Source organism: Schistocerca piceifrons, chromosome 7 (assembly GCF_021461385.2).
Source record: "Schistocerca piceifrons isolate TAMUIC-IGC-003096 chromosome 7, iqSchPice1.1, whole genome shotgun sequence".
In the NCBI taxonomy this organism is placed as follows: Eukaryota; Metazoa; Arthropoda; class Insecta; order Orthoptera; family Acrididae; genus Schistocerca; species Schistocerca piceifrons.
Genome location: NC_060144.1, coordinates 406,122,973 through 406,144,581, shown reverse-complemented (window position 1 = coordinate 406,144,581; position 21,609 = coordinate 406,122,973). Strand labels below are relative to the sequence as shown.

General features: G+C 37.7%; 1 protein-coding gene across 2 annotated transcripts in view; it reads right to left on the bottom strand.

The window, feature by feature from the left end:
• The window catches only part of LOC124804702 (SURP and G-patch domain-containing protein 1), a 152,409-nt gene that overhangs the window by 5,405 nt on the left and 125,395 nt on the right, over positions 1–21,609 (bottom strand). For both annotated transcript variants that reach the window (XM_047264960.1, XM_047264961.1), the window contains exon 12: positions 2,461–2,590. In XM_047264960.1, coding sequence (XP_047120916.1) covers positions 2,461–2,590 — 130 coding nt within the window. The remainder of the gene's footprint in view (positions 1–2,460; positions 2,591–21,609) is intronic.

Sequence of the window (21,609 nt, the reverse complement as noted above, 5' to 3'; positions counted from 1 at the left end):
ATTTACTGTTTCCACAAGAGCTAATAACGCCTTTAACAGAAGTAAGCAATCTTAGTGACCAATAAAACTCACACTAAGTGTGCAGAATGAAATATTGAAGAGAACAACAACAAAATAACAAACCTGAATTTGTAATGTTAAGATTCTGCTGTAACTATATGAAACTACACCACACACAATCCAACACAAACAGATAAAATACATGAAATCGCAATGAACAAAAAAACATACTTTATAAATAACTAATGCTACACAATACACAACAATGCAGAAATTCAATTATCTCTGTTTATCTCTGAAAAAAGAACAGGAAATGCAAAACAAGAACAAATTTTATACTGGGTGAAAAACAACACCAGGTGCTGATATACACAATACGCACAATAACAACTGTTATTTAAGCTGTTATGCTTTTTATATATATATAAAAAAGAAAACTTGTAATAGGAAGCTTCAATTTCAGCAAGACCACAAAAGATGTGGATGTCAACAGTGAGGAGGAAAAAAAGAAACTGCTTGACAGTGAAATTTGCAAGTTTCACACACAAATAGTCTTATTTGGGTGCCTATGAGGCATCACTAATCAGTCTGCATCTAATAATGACACAATTGTTACAGTAGATACACCAAATAGCTGCTTATAATTAGTAATCTTTATGTTCATTTAAATCAATCTATTTCGGCTTTTCAAGTACATCTACATTGATGTGACGCCCATATTGTGTTGTTAGTGGACTGTTGTGTAACTATCACTGCTTTAACAAGATCGTAAATGTTGTTAAGATATTGAAATTAAATATTAATTACTACATGACAACTGTTTTGACAGTTCCACTATTACATGACGCTGTAAACATATAGTGTTGTAATAATGGCGATTAGAAACAGTCAAAAATGAAAATAAATATTACTTATTATAAGCAGCTATTTGGTGTACCTACTGTAACAATCATGTTGTTATCAGGCGCATATTACGCTGCTGGTCCTAAAAAATAAAAAAAAGTCTCCATCTACATAGTCAGCAAAAGTCCTCATACCACCTAATATAGAATGCTATAATGGGTTTGATCTATTTTAGCACAAGTACATACTTATGCATTAAACGTCCAATGTATTGATATGTTCCCCATCATGCTGCACACACATTTCCATACACCTCCACGATCTTCCTGACATATTTTGAGCATATCCAGTGTTACAGTGCGAAATACATCCTCAACAGCATGGCAAAGTTCTTTGTTTCTAGCTTAATGATGTGCAGATACATGTGCCTTAATTACTCCCATAATGAGTTTTCAAGTGTGGTGAGGCAGGCCTTCTTGGTGGCCATTTCAAGGGAGCCACTTTTCCTGATGAACCATGGCGTAACCACCGCCCTGGAAAGTGTTCATTTATGAATTCATGCATTGAAAGAGTGTAGTGAGGAGGCACACCGTCTTGCTGCAACCATATGTGTTCTGTGAGGTCCCTTTCCTCAAGCTGTAGTATTAGCCATGTTTGAAACACGTATAAATAAGTTATGCCATTAACAGTCCCTTTAAAAAAGTGATGTCATCACTGCCCATAACATCATGCAAAGCAAATTCCTTTCAAACTATACTGTGTAATGAGGATTCTCTTTGGCCCAAATGACAATATTTCTAGCACATGAGCTGCAACAAAAGTCACATTAATCTGTAAACATAACCTTGGCATGGTTCACTGCATTTGCAAATTGAGTCAACAAAGCACAGTATGCTAAAACGTGCTCATTCCTCTCTGTAACTAGTAACTTGTTTACAAACATCAGTCAAACAGGTCTGACCTTATGGCTTACAGTCTTTTTTCCATGTGATATCGCACAGTCATTCTCAATATACCAATTTCTGAAGCACACTTGTGTGTTGACTTCATAGGAGATCGTTCGACTAAAGCAGATACTCCAGTATATGTTTCTTCTCATGTCTTCTTTCTTCCACTCTGCAGCCCATCTTCAACAACACTAAAAGCAAAAGCATGTCTTTCCCACTCCAAAAGTGCTGCCTTTCGTGGTGGAGCCTTATTATATATTTCATGGAATCTCCCATAAAAAAGATTGCTATACCTTTGAGTCTTCAGCCAAAAGGTCTTCTTCTGAAGCAGAAAACACACACACACACACACACACACACACACACACACACACACACACACACACACGCGCGCGCGCGTACACACATATGTATTCACATAAATCACTGTCTCAGTTCTGCAAATCATGACTGCTACATTATAATAACATTTTTTGTGTGTAAAACTTAATTTACAATTTTGTCTAAGCATTTTTGGATGGGATGGTTTATTGTTTTTACAAGTGTGTTTGGGGATTCTCAGCAACAAGACATATCAAATCTATTTACGACTTTAAAACTTTGTATACACAAAACATTGCCTGTAAAAGCACAGCGAAATACTTTTTATGCCAAAAGTTTATATACCTACCAATGGATTAGGTCGGAACCTGTATGCTAACATCATTCTTTTCCTGTAAGCGTCATACTCGTCATCTCCCTTAGACACATCTTCTGGCCGTTCCAAGCCCAAACCATGGTTTTCTGGTCGTGTTGTTGCCCTGTAAAATATAATTAAAAAATAAGGTATTTCTTCAGAGTAAAGTGGGATCTGGAGCTTAATTTGCTAAAAACATGTAGGCAAACATATCAATGCCCTCTCTCTGGTACTAGATAAATGTCTATTAACACATTTTTAGGTGAAGGGTATAGGTATTGACTATTCCTTACTTATCACATTTTTTTATATATATTTTCCATGTCATTTTGGTTGGTCTTAAATTTCTATGAAACTGTTTTATTCTTTTGATACCACCAGGAAACAATTTCTAAGGTGGCATGTAGTATAAAGAGTACATCATTTGGTTGGAGTCCTATAGTGAGCAGCAAAATATGTGCTCGATCCATGAAGAAGGCAACTAGGAAAACTGTTGAATTATTGTGTAAAAATATGAACTTGGCAACAAATCCAAAAACTTGTAAATCAATAGCTTCATTAAGAAAACCAGAAAGATGTGAATTATGTAGCTCTTCCAAAATCCTATCTACTTATTAGCAGCATGATGATGAAATCTAAGTTGTCACATTAAATAGACCAGTAGATTTACATTTCACATTATCAATAATATACTAGCGCAGGCCAAAGGTAAGAACTAATTAACTCCACAACTAGCAAATTAATTGATTGATGATGAATTGTGAAACAGAGAGGAAGACACTTAATAATAATAATAATAAAAAGATGTATAAAGGAAATAAAAAGTAAAGCAGAGAAAGGGGGAACCAGGCAGGAAGGGATCAACTAGCAGTACTTGCAGAAAGAAAATACCATGCCAAGATATTGGGAGAAAAGACCATAAGGGAGAGCCCATAAGAAGCTAACAATTTCAGTTTCAATTGGCTGTGACGCATGTGAAGAACTGCAGAGGGAAGAAGTCCCTTTAAGGAATCATTACAAATTGTTTTAACTGATTATCTCTGCTTTCCAGGCTTTAAGGAATTATTCCTAAAAGCTTTTTCTGAAGATCTGTGAAGGATATCACAACACTGATACCATAACTAAGTTGTATTTTAGGAACATTATACCTATACTGTGTGGTCTGAGTGTCCTGCCAGATTCATCCATAATGTTGTTTTATAGATGACTCCATGCAATAAAAAATATTGAACCACCTCCAGCTTTAATTTTTGAAAATAGCATTGCAGAATGACAATGGAATCCAATGAACCGAACCTGTTATATCTGAAGAGTTGCAAAGAGGTTTAAGGCCACAAAATGAACTGTCATACCCACATTAATTCCCTCTACAGACGAGCAAAATTCTACCTTTTTTTCTCTTTTTTTTTTAGACTAGAGCAAAACTCTAGTAACCAAACTACATAATCCACACATTAAAGACTACAAACTATGCTCACTACCACATTACACAATCTGTTTCGCATTATTCAAGAAACTGACACTAATGATAAAAATAACTACATTACACAGTTTACACAATGCTGGTTGGCCTTTCCTATGCTCTCTCTCTCTCTCTCTCTCTCTCTCTCTCTCTCTCTCTCTCTCTGCTTTGATTTGATGTGGTGAACAGGTGGAAGTTTTTCAGTATGCCATGGAGCTGATGTGCAGTGCTCCTAATAACCCTGTACACCAGATAATTTTTGAATTATGTCGTTTAAAATTATACTGAGACACAGTGGCTGATTGGACTTACCTTCAGGAGGCAAAATTCCTGTATCACTGAGAGATATAAAAACAATAAGATCTACCCTAGCTTGCAGAACTATTAGCTCCTTCCTCAGGGAGGCAACAGTGATAGTTTTTTGAAGTTTGGAATGGAGGGACAGATCACTAGGACCTGTAATGAGAAGGACATATGTGTTATGAGGATAAGGGAGACAAATAGACTGGTTTCTCAAGAGCATTCTCCCTAATTTTTCCCAGATTTCCCAGTTAAAAATACACTTGTTCTCAGGTGAAAATTCGCTTTTTCCCTGGTGAAAATTCACTTTTTCCATGTTAAGTGACAATATACTTTCCCTCTGAGCTGTAAAGATTATCAGTCCTTTGAATAGTGATGGTTTTCTACATTGGCATAGTACTTCCTGACACTTTAGGAAATGAAACCCAACAGAAAATAACATGTTTTGTAAAGATATTTAATGCGTGGCAACATTTACACTGCATATTTTCATATTATGAAGTATAAACACAAATTCCACCAAATATAGCTAGGAAGCTTCCGAAGCACTGAAATCTAATTTGCTACACACTCTTGTTGGCCAATTACAATTCATGTCGTGTGATCTCGCCAGCCAATGACAGCACATATTCAGAGCACAGGGCATGTGATGTAGTTAGCCAATAGCAGCATCATTGTTAGTAGTGCTAACATAAATAAGGAAAACTGATGGTTTAAATAAATATCCAATCATATAGCTACAAGAAAAGATAAGCTTTCACATATAATATTGATTGTCAAAAATGGTTGTTTTTCTTTTTCCAAGGGTACACTTAGGCAGGAGCCTAAGAGCACAGCTTAAACTGCAGCAGCTGAATATTTCTGACAAGCACGATTATAAATTTCACTACTGTGCACCGAACTTTTTGTAGGTTACCTGGCTGAATACATGTTCCGTCAAGTATTTACTTTTCCATAGAAAAGCCAATTACATGTGAAATTCCTTAAGACCTCACTCTCCACTTTTTTTGAAGGATAATTATACTTCTTGCCATTGTTATTGCACAATTTTTAATCTATGAAAGAACTAAAATGAATATGACAAATTAACCTTGAAGTGTGTTACCCTTTAAGATATGTCAAACACAAATGTGCCAGTAAAATTTTAAGTAATGATATAAATGGCAGGTTTTTTGGGCCTAAAACTTTTCAAGTGCCTGGTCCTCAATGTTAAGTTTTGAATGAGGGTCTACCGCTCCATGATTTAAGAAATTCATCGCACATTCTCACATATAACATAATTCATCTTGTGAAATGTAATGCTTCTCAAACCACCATTCAAAATATTTTCCCATGACCTGTTAGAACTGTATATAGTCGTGACATCATGCTCATCGAAACAAGTCCCTCAAAAAAGACATATCAAAAGAAGTTTGTTGTTCTGAAGTTTTTGCGTAGTCTTTGACGTATTTTGCTGTCAGCAGATGCTTGAGTGTGCACTGTGTTTTGTTGTTGTATATGGTGCATTTTCGTTTTATTGAAGTTTTATTTCGGTATTACTCACTCGTTATGTTTTATGGATTCAATTTTATTCTGCAGTAGTGGGCTAACATAAAATTATTTGTTACAATATCAGTTCTTACCATTCAAAATTACAAAAATTTAACTGAAAACTAAAACAATGAAAAATTCCTGGGTTTTTCCCCAAATATCCCAGTTGTCTCAGGGCATATACATCCTGCATTAGTGTGGTCATTCTGAGCGACCGGATTACTCTTTTTCACTCATTTAAAAATAAGAAAAGAAAACAATGAGCAAGGGAACAGCTACTGTGCATTTGCATACTGAGTTTGGTAGTGTGCTGTAAATGAGGCAGTTCAGGCCTGATCTCGCACTGTATACCTGACGCAATCGCTGTTCGAAACACCTGCCACCTGAAACTGTCAGTTAAAAGTTTTCACATTATCTCAACTTTTGAACTCAAGCTAGCAGACAAGCTGAAGTATTTCTTTATTCTACGAAGCTACGTCCCATGGATAAGTACTACACTCCACTACATGGCACGTATTTTATAGACAATTCTGCCGCACAGAATTGGCATGGCTCCGTAGAATTGAGTGCACTGATACGCAGATGTAGTATTTGTGTACTTTCTATTTTGCAAGAATTTTCATATGCATATTATTTTTCCAAAATGGACTTCACCAGACGATCTGCAACACCAGTAATCTAAAATTGGTTACATTCTCTATATTCATTTGCATAAAATAAAGCTATTTCAAATTATCTCTGATAAAATAGTTCGTCTGGACACATTCAACCATGAAACAACATCTAACACGTAATTTCGCATTTTCACATGGAATTCACATCTATATTTGCATTTATTACAAAGTGCATATTTTTCAGGTCCCTACTTATAACCTTTGGAAAATGTCAGAACTCCATATGGGTAACTAAAACATCCTCAGAACCAAAATGGTAGACACATTAGGTTGAATTCAATGAGTTCACTTCAACCTCTTCACCTCTCTTGATTTTTTCCTACTTCTCCAATAATATTTTTTATGTCTATAGACTGAAGTGGCGAGTGAAAATTTGTACCAAGCCTGGGAATTGAACCCAGGTCTCCTGCTAACTAAGAAGGTGCATTAACTACTAAGCCAACTTGGCACAGCAGTTCACACAACTGCATGGATTACCCTGGCATGCCTCCCTCCTCAATCCAAATTCTCACTGCTGCCTCAGTCTACTTTAAATTCCCCCTTACACACGAACAGAATTACCAAGGTTCTCCATGTTCAGCAATCACATCTCAACATCCAATATCTATATATATAAAATCATATCTGTGAGAGACTAGTAAAGTCTCTTAAATTGTGTGGTTTATTTTTTATAATCCCTGGCTCATTTGGCAGCAATGAATTGCCAGATCCTTGGTGAAAAAATCGTCTCATTGTGGCACCATCCATCTTATTCATGATGTTTTTTACGTCTCGGGGTTATTTACTCTTCCCAGAATCGGATGCCCAACTGAAGATTCAACTTCTTTTAAGGAGATCCTGAAGGCAGCGACACAAAAATTCAAACGAAATTTTGAAAGGAGAAAAAGTGAAAACTCATGCCGATTAACATATTGCATTTAGTAGGATCTATTTTGAATAAATAGACAGTTATCACTCAAAATTATTCTGACTTTGAACTTGTAATTGTCTTATTATGGTAATATGCTGATCAAATACTGTAAGGAAATTTAAATTTCACTTGTTTTTGGGGAAAAACACAAAATTAAATTTTTCTCAAGCATGTCTCACTCACTCCTTCAGGCTTGAAACAAAGGTAAACAATCTAAAGTTCCTTATTATGTATCTATTTAACTCGCTGCCTTTTCCATGAAAAATGGTGTTATGATGCAAATTTCAATCATGATGTTACACGACAAAGAAAGTTGGCAATACACAAACTATCTCAATTGTGAACATCAGACACTCTCCTAAAGTGACACATGATTTAGGACTGATTATGTGTGTAATACAATTGGTGGTATCCTTGCTCAATGAGTCACACATCAAGTGTATGTCAGGACTGAAAAATATGTCAATGGCAGGTACCTTTGTAGTTTGCTTGACTTGGGACAAACCAAGAGACTCTTGAATTACTTCTTGTCAGAACAGTGTTACGCTCAATATATTTTTTTAAAGTTAAAGTTTAGTCACAGGAGACCTAGTAGGACAGCTGATTGTGCCTGATGATGCCTCAAAGTACATAATAAGCATTTGGCCAATATACCATTACTGACTGTGCAGCTCTCAAAGAAGATAGAGAGTTCACTGTTTAATGTACAGTTAACAAAGACCATTGTATATAAAGTGGAGACAGATGGGCAGGAAATCAGCTGTAGTCTTTTTGAAGGTACTATGAGAGTCTTTGCCCGTAGCGATTTACAAGAAGTCTAGCTATGGACAGCTACAAACCCACTTTACCCACACAAGCATCCAGAGTGCAATTCTAGGCAGTAATGAGAAAGATTTGTCAAACAAATATGCAACATAACAAGGTACAGTTTGGTAAACGTCAGCTGCAGTCGGTGAACAATGTGATGTGTCCATCTATGGCACTAAACACCTTACATCCACAAACAACTTATGAGATAAGACAAATCAGAACAGAAATCTCTTCATAGGAGAAAGAGCCCAATGCTGCTGTGTCACCCTATCAAAATGCACCACCCTTTGATAATTGCTGACTGATGCCACAGGAGCCCCCCAGTACAATCTGATTGTAGAGCAATCAGAATAGTTGACAACTGAAAATCACAAGGGAATTGATTTTGCGAGCTTTATACATCTGACATCCAATTTTTTTTATCTTGTTGGAACACAAGTTGCTGATGTACGTTCGCATTTTCAGCTGTTCTGAATATTTAGTTTATTGTTGACAGTCGGAAAGGTTTGAATGTTTTCAAGCTCTCCATAAATTTTTACTTTCGAAAAAAATGGATCCTAGAATGTGCATTAAATTTTGCTTGAAAAATGAAATGAAGTGCAGCACTGCATTCGGAATGCTGACTGTGGCTTTTGGCAGATCTACTGTGAGTAGGAGTAAGAGTTTATGAGTGGTATAAACTTTTCAAAGAAGGTTGAGAAGATGTCAAAGACCAAGACTGCCCTGGATGCCCTAACACAGCAATTACTGATGACGATGTGAAAGAAATTAAGAAAATGATTCAGGAAAATCTCTGAATCATCATCAGAGAATTTGCTGATGATGTCAGTATATCCTTTAGCTCGTGCCAAGCAATTTTTTTTTGGATAGTTTGGGTATGAAATAGGTAGCAGCACAATTTGTTCTGAAATCACTGAATTTTGACCAAAAATGACATCACAAGATATTGCTCAGAAATTGCTGAAGGAAGTCAACACAAATAGAGAACTTCTCAAGAACGTTACAATAGATGGCGAAACATGGGTATACTGGTATGACTTTGAAACCAAGGCCCAATTATCCCAATGGAAACGGCCTGGGGGGGGGGGGGGGGGGGTTGAAGAAAAATGACAAGTTTGATCGCATGTTAAGGTTCTTCTGGCTTTTTTCTTTGATTACAACGGGACAGTGTACAATGAGTTTCTACCTTATGGTCCTATGGTCAATAAGGAATACTACCTGAAAGTTGTGCACTGTTCACACGAAGCAACCTGAAGAAAACTACTAGAATTCTGGAAAAACCACTTGTGGAAATTCCATTTGTTAGTGCTCACAATTTTTCCCGAGGGCATGCAGCTTTACTGTATGATTACATGATGATGGCGTCCTCTTGGGTAAAATATTCCGGAGGTAAAATAGTCCCCCATTCGGATCTCCGGGCGGGGACTACTCAAGAGGATGTCGTTATCAGGAGAAAGAAAACTGGCGTTCTACGGATCGGAGCGTGGAATGTCAGATCCCTTAATCGGGCAGGTAGGTTAGAAAATTTAAAAAGGGAAATGGATACGTTGAAGTTAGATATAATGGGAATTAGTGAAGTTCGGTGGCAGGAGGAACAAGACTTCTGGTCAGGTGACTACAGGGTTATAAACACAAAATCAAATAGGGGTAATGCAGGAGTAGGTTTAATAATGAATAGGAAAATAGGAATGCGGGTAAGCTACTACAAACAGCATAGTGAACGCATTATTGTGGCCAAGATAGACACGAAGCCCACACCTACTACAGTAGTACAAGTTTATATGCCAACTAGCTCTGCAGATGACGAAGAAATTGAAGAAATGTATGATGAAATAAAAGAAATTATTCAGATTGTGAAGGGAGACGAAAATTTAATAGTCATGGGTGATTGGAATTCGAGTGTAGGAAAAGGGAGAGAAGGAAACACAGTAGGTGAATATGGATTGGGGGACAGAAATGAAAGAGGAAGCCGCCTGGTAGAATTTTGCACAGAGCACAACATAATCATAACTAACACTTGGTTTAAGAATCATGAAAGAAGGTTGTATACATGGAAGAACCCTGGAGATACTACAAGGTATCAGATAGATTATATAACGGTAAGACAGAGATTTAGGAACCAGGTTTTAAATTGTAAGACATTTCCAGGGGCAGATGTGGACTCTGACCACAATCTATTGGTTATGACCTGTAGATTAAAACTGAAGAAACTGCAAAAAGGTGGGAATTTAAGGAGATGGGACCTGGATAAACTAAAAGAACCAGAGGTTGTACAGAGATTCAGGGAGAGCATAAGGGAGCAATTGACAGGAATGAGGGAAATAAATACAGTAGAAGAAGAATGGGTAGCTTTGAGGGATGAAGTAGTGAAGGCAGCAGAGGATCAAGTAGGTAAAAAGACGAGGGCTAGTAGAAATCCTTGGGTAACAGAAGAAATATTGAATTTAATTGATGAAAGGAGAAAATATAAAAATGCAGTAAGTGAAACAGGCAAAAAGGAATACAAACGTCTCAAAAATGAGATCGACAGGAAGTGCAAAATGGCTAAGCAGGGATGGCTAGAGGACAAATGTAAGGATGTAGAGGCCTATCTCACTAGGGGTAAGATAGGCACCGCCTACAGGAAAATTAAAGAGACCTTTGGAGATAAGAGAACGACTTGTATGAATATCAAGAGCTCAGATGGAAACCCAGTTCTAAGCAAAGAAGGGAAAGCAGAAAGGTGGAAGGAGTACATAGAGGGTCTATACAAGGGCGATGTACTTGAGGACAATATTAAGGAAATGGAAGAGGATGTAGATGAAGATGAAATGGGAGATACGATACTGCGTGAAGAGTTTGACAGAGCACTGAAAGACCTGAGTCGAAACAAGGCCCCCACGGAGTAGACAATATTCCATTGGAACTACTGACGGCCGTGGGAGAGCCAGTCCTGACAAAACTCTACCATCTGGTGAGCAAGATGTATGAAACAGGCGAAATACCCTCAGACTTCAAGAAGAATATAATAATTCCAATCCCAAAGAAAGCAGGCGTTGACAGATGTGAAAATTACCGAACTATCAGCTTAATACGTCACAGCTGCAAAATGCTAACACGAATTCTTTACAGACGAATGGAAAAACTAGTAGAAGCCAACCTCGGGGAAGATCAGTTTGGATTCCGCAGAAACACTGGAACACGCGAAGCAATACTGGCCTTACGACTTATCTTAGAAGAAAGATTAAGGAAAGGCAAACCTACGTTTCTAGCATTTGTAGACTTAGAGAAAGCTTTTGACAATGTTGACTGGAATACTCTCTTTCAAATTCTAAAGGTGGCAGGGAGCGAAAGGCTATTTACAATTTGTACAGAAACCAGATGGCAGTTATAAGAGTCGAGGGACATGAAAGGGAAGCAGTGGTTGGGAAGGGAGTAAGACAGGGTTGTAGCCTCTCCCCGATGTTGTTCAATCTGTATATTGAGCAAGCAGTAAAGGAAACAAAAGAAAAATTCGGGGTAGGTATTAAAATTCATGGAGAAGAAATAAAAACTTTGAGGTTCGCCGATGACATTGTAATTCTGTCAGAGACAGCAAAGGACTTGGAAGAGCAGTTGAATGGAATGGACAGTGTCTTGAAAGGAGGATATAAGATGAACATCAACAAAAGCAAAACAAGGATAATGGAATGTAGTCTAATTAAGTCGGGTGATGCTGAGGGAATTAGATTAGGAAATGAGGCACTTAAAGTAGTAAAGGAGTTTTGCTATTTGGGGAGCAAAATAACTGATGATGGTCGAAGTAGAGAGGATATAAAATGTAGGCTGGCAATGGCAAGGAAAGTGTTTCTGAAGAAGAGAAATTTGTTAACATCCAGTATTGATTTAAGTGTCAGGAAGTCATTTCTGAAAGTATTCGTATGGAGTGTAGCCATGTATGGAACTGAAACATGGACGATAAATAGTTTGGACAAGAAGAGAATAGAAGCTTTCGAAATGTGGTGCTACAGAAGAATGCTGAAGATTAGATGGGTAGATCACATAACTAATGAGGAGGTATTGAATAGGATTGATGAGGAGAGAAGTTTGTGGCACAACTTGACCAGAAGGAGGGATCGGTTGGTAGGACATGTTCTGAGGCATCAAGGGATCACCAATTTAGTATTGGAGGGCAGCGTGGAGGGTAAAAATCGTAGAGGGAGACCAAGAGATGAATACACTAAGCAGATTCAGAAGGATGTAGGTTGCAGTAGGTACTGGGAGATGAAAAAGCTTGCACAGGATAGAGTAGCATGGAGAGCTGCATCAAACCAGTCTCAGGACTGAAGACCACAACAACAACAAACAACAACAGTGCTCACACTCACACCTCAATGACTGTTCATGATTTTTCGGAAAAAATGGAACTGTTATGTTGCATCAGCACTATATTCACCAGACAATCCCCTGTGATTTCTTTCTACTCTTGAGGCTGAAGACACCCATTAAATGGCGTCGTTTTGTCACCACTGACGAGATAAAAACATGATCCCCGAAGGAGCTGAACACCATAATGAAAAGTGAGTTCCAGAGGTGCCTCCAATATAGGAAAAAGTGGTGATACAAGGGTCTTAATCTGAGGCTGCTCAGGTTACCGCACAGAGACAACGGCTGTGATTGATATCTTCAATAAAAGTAAGTCCAACAAGCATAGGGCTGATTTGAAGTTAACTCTTCAAGATCAAAAGTTAATCACTTGTCAGTGATAGATTCAGATATGGATAAGAAACTGTTGGTGTAAGAAACCAGATTTGCATATTACAAAGTGGCGCATAACTTGTGTTTCAAGTTCGTGGAAGGCATCACACTGTGAGTGTTGGAGTTGGTGAACCATGGTGTTGGAGGTGCAAAGCATCTGACTTCATATATCTTAGAGGTGTTGGAAAAGTTCTATCTTAAGAAAGAGGTTGTAGTGATTCTAGCCGAAAGGACAAAGAAAGGAAGAAAGATTAGTGATTATCATGAAGTTGACAACAAGGTCATCAGAGATGGAACTACGAACTCAGAATAGGGCAACATGGGGAAAATAAGTAAAAAACTGGCTTTTGCTTTAAGTGCTGTAGGGAGACCCGAAAAAAACTAAATCTGGATGGATGGACAGGGATTTGAATTACCGTCCTTCTGAATACGAGTCCAGTGTGCAAACTACTTGGCCATCTCAATTGATAATGTTGGCTGACACCACAAATACCAATTATGGAGGGAAGAGAAGGAAAGGTAAAAACCGTCTTTATTTTAAGGTGCATAAAAAGTGATGATGATTAATAGGTGTAGGATGTCATGTTCATACTGTGCTCAATGCAACTTAAACTGTCAACAGTGAGTTTACCCATTGATATACCAACCATAATTGGTTAAATCTACCAACATTTACATATTTATGCTGCAGGTGTTTAAAACTTAACAGCTTTCTGTGAGTTCACTGAAGTACAATGCAAGAGACTTTTAAGTTGTGATAAAACCAGCTGTTGAAAGAGTCACTGATTTTTCCAAAGCATTAAAATCCTACCTCCTATCCCTTGATAAGTGTCCTATAAACGTGAAGGTTTTTTCAAAAAATCTACTCTCCTGTATCACCCTTCAATGCCTTTCAAGCCAGTTAAATACTTCATCCAACAGTGTTCACTGTGTAAGTGAGGTGGAAAGTGAGTGGATCTTGCTCAATATAACGCTATCACCACAGCTTTTTACATTGAGGTGACGAAAGTCATGGGACACCTCCTAATATCATGACAGACTTCCTCCTGCCTGGCATAGTGCAGCAACTTGACATTGCATGGACTCAAAATGTCATTGGGAGTCTCCTGCAAAAATAATGAGCCACACTGCATCTATAGCTATCCATAATTGTGAAAGTATTGCCAGTGCAGGATTTTGTGCATGAACTGACTTCTTGATCATGTCCCATAAATGTTTGAAGAGATTCATGTCGCGCAATCTGGGTGGCCAATCAATCATTTGAATTGTCCTGAATGTTGTTCAAACTAATCGTGACCAAACGCGGTCTAGTAACATGGTGCACTGTCATGGAAACATGAAGTCCATGAATGGATGCAAATGGTCTCCAAGTAGCCAAACATTACCATTTCCAGTCAATGATTGGTTCAGTTGGACCAGAAGACCCAGTCCATTATAGGTAAATACAGCCCACACCATTATGGACTACCACCAGCTTACACAGTGCCTTGTTGACAACCTGGATCTGTGGCTTGTGGGGTATGCACCACACATAAACCCTACCATCAGCTCTTACCAACTGGAACAAGGACTCATCTGACCAGGTCATTGTTTTCTAATCACCTAAGGTCCAAACGATATGATTGTTAACAGAGTTGTGAATCGCGCCACATTTCTCTGCTCGAGCCCAGCTGTGGCCGACTGCTCTGTCCTGTTGTCCACACCTTGGGTAGTCAAGTTGAAGTGTATAAGCAACAGAGTGCACAGGCAGCGATGTGCCATCGAGACACATGGTTCGTTTGGGTACATGTCCAAGCCAGGATGTCAACAGGACTTTGCGGAACAGGGAAACAGGCAGTGCTGGGAAGACTGGCCACACAAGCATGGAATTGCTTTCTGAATCATTGGCACTCCTTTAATAATCATGAAGGTTTGATATGCTAGGAACAAGGTGCTCTTGATCCTTTACAAAGAAAAATAATGTGTAATGTGAAATCATGGACGTAACACAAAAAAGAACTTACTGTAACATGGAAGTAACTGAATACAAAGCAAAGAGTTTAACAGCCCTAATGCTTTTATAATGCTTTATATTTCACCTGTACCACATCAAAAGGTCTGGTGAAGCTTTTGCGGAATGGATAGGTATAATATGCAATATTAAAGTATTTTACACTTTTCTGTTAATTTGAAAGTTTCAAGTATGAAATTAACTGGCTCAACATTTCCTCGCAATTTGTTGAGGAAGATCCATCTGCTTTGCATGTGACGTAACTTTGAAATCAGGATCCACAGAAGGTAAAGACAGTTTCAGATTATGCGCTTTTAAGTTTGTTTCTGGTTTTATTTTTTATATACATGTAAGAAGGAAAGGCCTTTTTGTACAGATATGTGGACGAGACACGTAATAAACTTGTTACTGCTTTATTTGATGGCACTGGAAACGCCGTCTTTAAGCTCAACCAGAAATTTATTGGTGAGAAAGATTTATTTTCTAAAACTTAGTCACTGGAAGTTACATATAGCTGTTCATTTACATTTGCACTTTATGTGGATTCCAAAATTATTGTCTCCTCCCAGTGACTGAAAAACCAGTTGTCATTACTAGACAGAGCACATGTAACATTACGAGTCAAGATAGCTGTAATGGAAATTGAATAGCGTAAAGTTATCATTAAAAACGCACGCCGCGCGATTTGTGACGATTTGGTTGGTCATAATAGGAGTAACATGCTTTTGAATACAATTAAAATATAACGGCGATACCTGTTTAGTGTTATTGGAAATAATATGTAGTAAATTAATGAGTAAGGTAGCCGATCCTATAAGAAGAGGTGAAATTGGGCATATTAAGGTGTTTTGCTTTATGTCGACTAAGCCGATGATATGGCGTCTTTTTTTCCGTTTACTCTTAGAAAAAAAATAAACAAGTAACGAAGTGCTAATTGTGCATTGTGAAAAATATAGGGGCGAATTTTAAATAGCTACAGTGTATAATCCGACTAACAAATGGACATTCAGTTACGCGAAATAGCGGACAGCGAAGTGTGGTCATTTAATTGAGTACACCTACAGGGCGGTCAATTCCGGGATAAGTCTATTTGCATCTCACGAGGGACGCGGTATTGAGACCGGTTTTTTTTTTTTTTTTTTTAAATTATATCACAGAGAGCGGGCTTCAATTTATAAAAAGGAGAAAAGCTGTATCATTATCATTGACTGTTGGTGTTAAGCAACCAAAACTGTTCATCAAAGGGTTTCGGTGAATGAGTGGTGAATGCGAAATGAAACTGTGAACGAAGTTATGTTAAATAAAGCAGAAGAGACAAGACAGTTTGGTCGTATCTGTTATTATTCCATAAACCGTAACATTTCTTCTCATTGTACAAAGCCTTTATAGACGATCGTTATGACAATTTGCTTTGAAGGGATCACGTTACGAGTTAAGTTTTGGGGACCTGGTCAACAGGGGATAGTTCGTAGATCTTAACTACTGCAGCTATTCTGGAATCGGGTGCTACCGTGACCGTTGTGTGTTGTCAATGGCTTAAGGTCATCATATCTCATGCTCTAAGATCGACGCGCCTCTCCTCTTGGTATAACGGTGTCTCACGGTAACAACGACAACGCCGACGGCGAAGGAAGATACGGTAGAAGTGGCGCCACAACGTGCGGCTCGATCGAGGAGGATTGCTGCATCGAGTCGAGTGTCATCCGGATTCACGAACCCTAGAGTTGGAAAATATTGTAGCAGCCAGTTAGTCTGTCCAATGAAAGAGGTATTCTTCAATAATCGCTAAAAGTGAGCGATACTAACAGGTATGATTAAAATAACTGTATAATTAAAAAAAAAAAAAAAAAAGGAAGTTGAGACTTGTGATTTCGGTAGATAAATATATATAAATACATAGTGAAAATAAGTGTATGTCTTGGTAGTGGATAATCATGTCAAAACGAACGAAAAGAATACATGATCATGTGCAGTTGAGTAGAGTAATGAGTAGAGAGAGAGAGAGGAAAGTGAAGAGGACAGGGATGATGCATCCCATGAGCTCAATGTGGGACAGGAGACATGTACAGATAATAATACAGTTATTGATTTAGAGCCGTTAGGAGATTCAAATACAATGATAAGTAAGGTAAGCAGCGTGGGAGAACATAAAGATCTTGAGGTTTCGGAAGTAGATCAGCAAGTTGATCCTCAAAATGGAAATATTAATCAAAAAATGTTTGATATGCTGGTATCAATAAATACTCAAATGGGTGTAATGAATGGAAGACTTAGTTCACTAGAAAAAGATAATAAGCAATTAAAAGAGGACAATCAAAAGTTAAATGAAAAATTTGAGGCCAAATTTGGTTCATTAGAAGTTAAAATGGATTCTTTGGAAAGCAAACTGAACACCTTTGATTATAAACTGGAAAATACTAAGAAAGAATTAAAGGTGGACTGGGAGACTCAATTAAATACGAAATTTGGAGAACTAGATGTAGAGTTTTCTAACACCTTAGAAAGGCAATATAATAATTTAATGGGAAAACTTCATGATGTAGAAAAGAAATATGAGGTAGTTTCGAAGAGTTATGATGGCCTGTCCAATAGGATGGTTAAGTGTGAAAGCAGCTGTTTCAATGCTAGCGCACAGATAGAAGAGCTTTTGAGTCCGATGCTCGTAAGGGGATTGATAAGTATTTAGTAGATCAAACTAAAAGACTTGACGAAGATCTATCTGAATGGATAGAAATAAAAGGAAATGAAATTGTAGACAAGGTTAAGACTACTATTGGGTCCCAGCCAAATGAAAATATCAATGAGCACCTAAGTAGAAATGATGAATTAATTAAGCTCTTCACTAGCGAAATTCAGAAAATAAAAGAGAAAATAGTTGATGAGTTACCTAAATGGCAAAAGGAAACCAATCATAAATTGGCGGAGTTAGAACGAAAGTCATCACAAAATTTGTTGACAGAGGACGAACGTTCGGAGAATAGGTCGAAAAACAACCGAACATGTGATAATACGAAGTACAATTGTGGTGAAAATTTGCATTGGGATGTTGATGATTCGGTTGGTAAAGATGATGATTCTTTTGGTCAGCGAGGATATTTGTCTTCTTTAAAGGTGGAGAACAGCATTTTTAAAAGTAGACAATTCCCAACATTCTCCACTGAAAAGAACAACCTGCATCCGAAAATCTTTATCAATAATTTCAAAAGAGTATTTCCACGTAGCTGGTCAGAACATGACCGACTTCAATTTATAGTATCCAAAATTACCAGAGAAGCTGCATTATGGGCTGCCGAAGTAAGTGAAAGCTGGCATACTTGCGCTGAGTTTGAACAACTTTTTTTGGCTAAATACTGGTCGTCGAGTAAACAAGAGAAATTAAGAAAAGAGGTTTACCAACCTGAGTATTTTAACAGTAAAAGGAGTACTTTAAGGCAATATTTTGAAAAGTACATAAATAAGACACGTTATTGGAGTGATCCAATTTCTCACAAGGAAGTGATCAGAATTTTGAAGGGAAGGTTGCCCATAAATATACGTGAAAAGTTAATAAATGTTCCTGACCACGATGTAGAACAGTTCTTGTCGGTGATTGACTCTATAGATATGATTATGGAAGACGCAAGACAAATGAGTAGTAATCAAATGTCGACTCACACTCATAGTAATACGAATAATTATAATAATTATTTAACGTATGATGATAATAATAATAATAATACCGAAAACCAGGTCAAACCCGCACCACAGGAGCGTGGACAATCTTCATCCTATGGTTGCAATAAAAACAATGATTATAATAAATATAGAAGAGATACTTACTGTGCTAGAGGTAAACCTTGATATGGTGACGCGAATGTGCATAGTAGTGATATTAATAAGAGTAACAGGTACCCAAGTGATGGACCCAATTGTATTCGACCTTGGGAAGATAATTCAAAGCATAATGTTCATCGGCAGGATGGAACAAATGCCTCGAGTCCTCATCCAGCACAAGGAGTTATACCAATGGGCGAAGGAGCCTCCAATGTGCGACGGGGTGAATACCATAACTCGGATCATACTGTACAGATTGTGGAAGTTCATGAACCCCCACCGATGACTCAACGAGATAGATTAAACTAATACCAGTCACCAAATGCCTTCCTAGGATGACTGGAAAGGAGAAGGAAGGCAGGCATCAATTTGAACTGAGAGTATTAAGGTACAATAATGATCAGGATATAAGAAACGAATTAACTGAAGAAAAACCTGAAGTTTCTAATAAATGTGGACAAATTTTACAGGCAATAATTCCAACAAGTATAAATAATGTTGATGTTGAAATATTAATAGATACTGGAGCAACTATTAGTGTCATGACGCTGGACTGTTTAAAACAGATAAGCCGAGGGGTAAAAATGCCCACTTTTCCTATCACAGGATGTACCGTGTCTGGCGCGTTCAGCGCAAAAATGCAAAAAGTTATGAAACAGGTACGTGTCGACGTTACAATACGGGGGGCTCAAATAGAAAGTACATTCCTGGTTGTTCCTAAAATGACAGTACCATGTATCTGGGGTTTGGATTTTTTATGTGAGACCGGTGCAATCATTAATTAAGAGAAAGGTGAATGTATATTTAATTCCAATGGTAATGTTTTGACAGCCACCCTGAGAACGGGCCGAGTAATTCCAAATCAGTTGTGTATGAATCTAATGGTAAAATATGTCAGTATTGATGATGAAAATGTGTATGATATATGCCTTATTGAATGTTCTGAAGAAATGATTGATAAAATGTCATTGCAGGAAAAGGTGTTGGAATCAGAATATTTATCTGTTATCCAAAGGGACGAACTGTGCTACTTGTTGGAAGCATATCAGTCTATTTTTAGTAAACGTCCGGGTATAATAAAAGACTTTGAATTCCATATAAAGACGTATGCACATAAACCCTTTTGTCGTACTTCCTATTCTATCCCATGGACAAAGAAAGAAGTAGTCAGAAAGGAAATCAATAAAATGTTAGAATTGAGTCCTCAGATTCCGAATATTGTAACCCTCTTGTGGCGGTAATTAAACCCAATGGTGACATCAGATTGGTGTTGGATGCCAGAGAGATCAATAAGATCATTATACCTGTACAAACGCGACCGGAGAACCTAGAAGAGTTAGTACAAAAGTTTTATGGTGCCAGCTTCTTAACTTCTTTGGATATGCGTAGTTCATATTGGCAAACTAGAATATCGAAAGAATCTAGAAAATATACTGCATTCGTTTTTCTGGGCCGAAGTTACCAGTTTACCGTCATGCCATTTGGGTTGAAAATAAGCGGTGGTGTTTTCATATCGGCATTAGATACCGTACTGGGCAGAGACCTTTTGAATGAAGTTACTTTATATGTGGATGATTTGCTAATTGCTTCTGAAACTTGGGAGGAACATTTGGACTTATTAAGAAGAGTTTTTGCGAAATTTTTGGAATACGGAGTTACTGTAAATTTGAGCAAATCCAAGTTAGCTCATAACCAATTGAAATTTCTTGGACATATAATCAGTCCTGAAGGGATAAAACCAATTCCTAAAAAGATGGATGCGATTAACAGATGTGCTTATCCAAAAAATAGGACGGAATTAAAGTCATTTATCGGCTTAGTTTCATTTTTTCGACAATTTTTACCCAATCAGTTAGGAAGCCAAGACTGTTTGTTACGGCTGTTAAGAAAAAAAGTCATGTGGGAGTGGAATTCCGAATGCACGCAAGCTTTTGATAACATCCGCAATTCTTTGACTAATGCTCCACTGTTACATCATCCGAGACTTGATCAAGATTTTTATATTGCTGTGGATGCTTCTGAAACAGGATTGGGTGCCATTCTTTTCCAGATGGACAATCCAGAAGATATCAGTACCATCAAAATAATTGGGTTTGCCAGCAGAACACTCTCTAGCTGTGAACGTGCATATTGTACTACTGAATTGGAAGTACTGGCCGTGGTCTGGTCCCTTAGAAAGTTTCGCTATTTTGTATATGGAAAGAAGATCATTGTATTCTGCGACCACAAAGCTTTATCTTTTATTTTAACAGGAAGGATGTTCCATTCACGTTTAACCCGGTGGGCCTTGCTACTGCAAGAATATGATATTACGCTCAAATACATCAGAGGGAAAGACAACATCATAGCCGATGCTCTTTCAAGACTACCGAAAAGAAAGAATGACGACGAGTGTGAAGAACGGACTATTGACTTTAAAGTCATGAATTTATCAAGGCAATATTGTGAGAGGCAGATTTCACAGCTATGTCGAAGTCTTCCACAACTGCAAGAAGACGATAAGTTGTGGAAAGCCATTAGGCATGCTGTTGAAAGCAAAATGCTAAGTCACTCTCAAGAACAGTATCAATTAAAATCCGGAATATTGTATCGGAGGAAGGATGAAGAAGATGTTTGGAAAGTTTGTGTTCCAAATAAATATTTAGAATCGCTAGTATGGTACACTCACTTGAATTGGGGTCATTTTGGTGCCGCTAAATGTACAGCCAAAATAGCACAATACTGCTATCATCCAAATTTGGGATGTATAGCTACAAATATTCTTAAGAAGTGCAAAATATGTCAGAAGGCGAAACCCATAAACTATTGTCGGAAGATAGAATTACATCCTATCATCCCACAACAACCTTTAATGTTGGTGTCATGTGATGTCTGTGGGCCATGACACGTGGATGGTTCGAATATGTATTGGCTTTCTATGATCTCTTTTCAAAATATG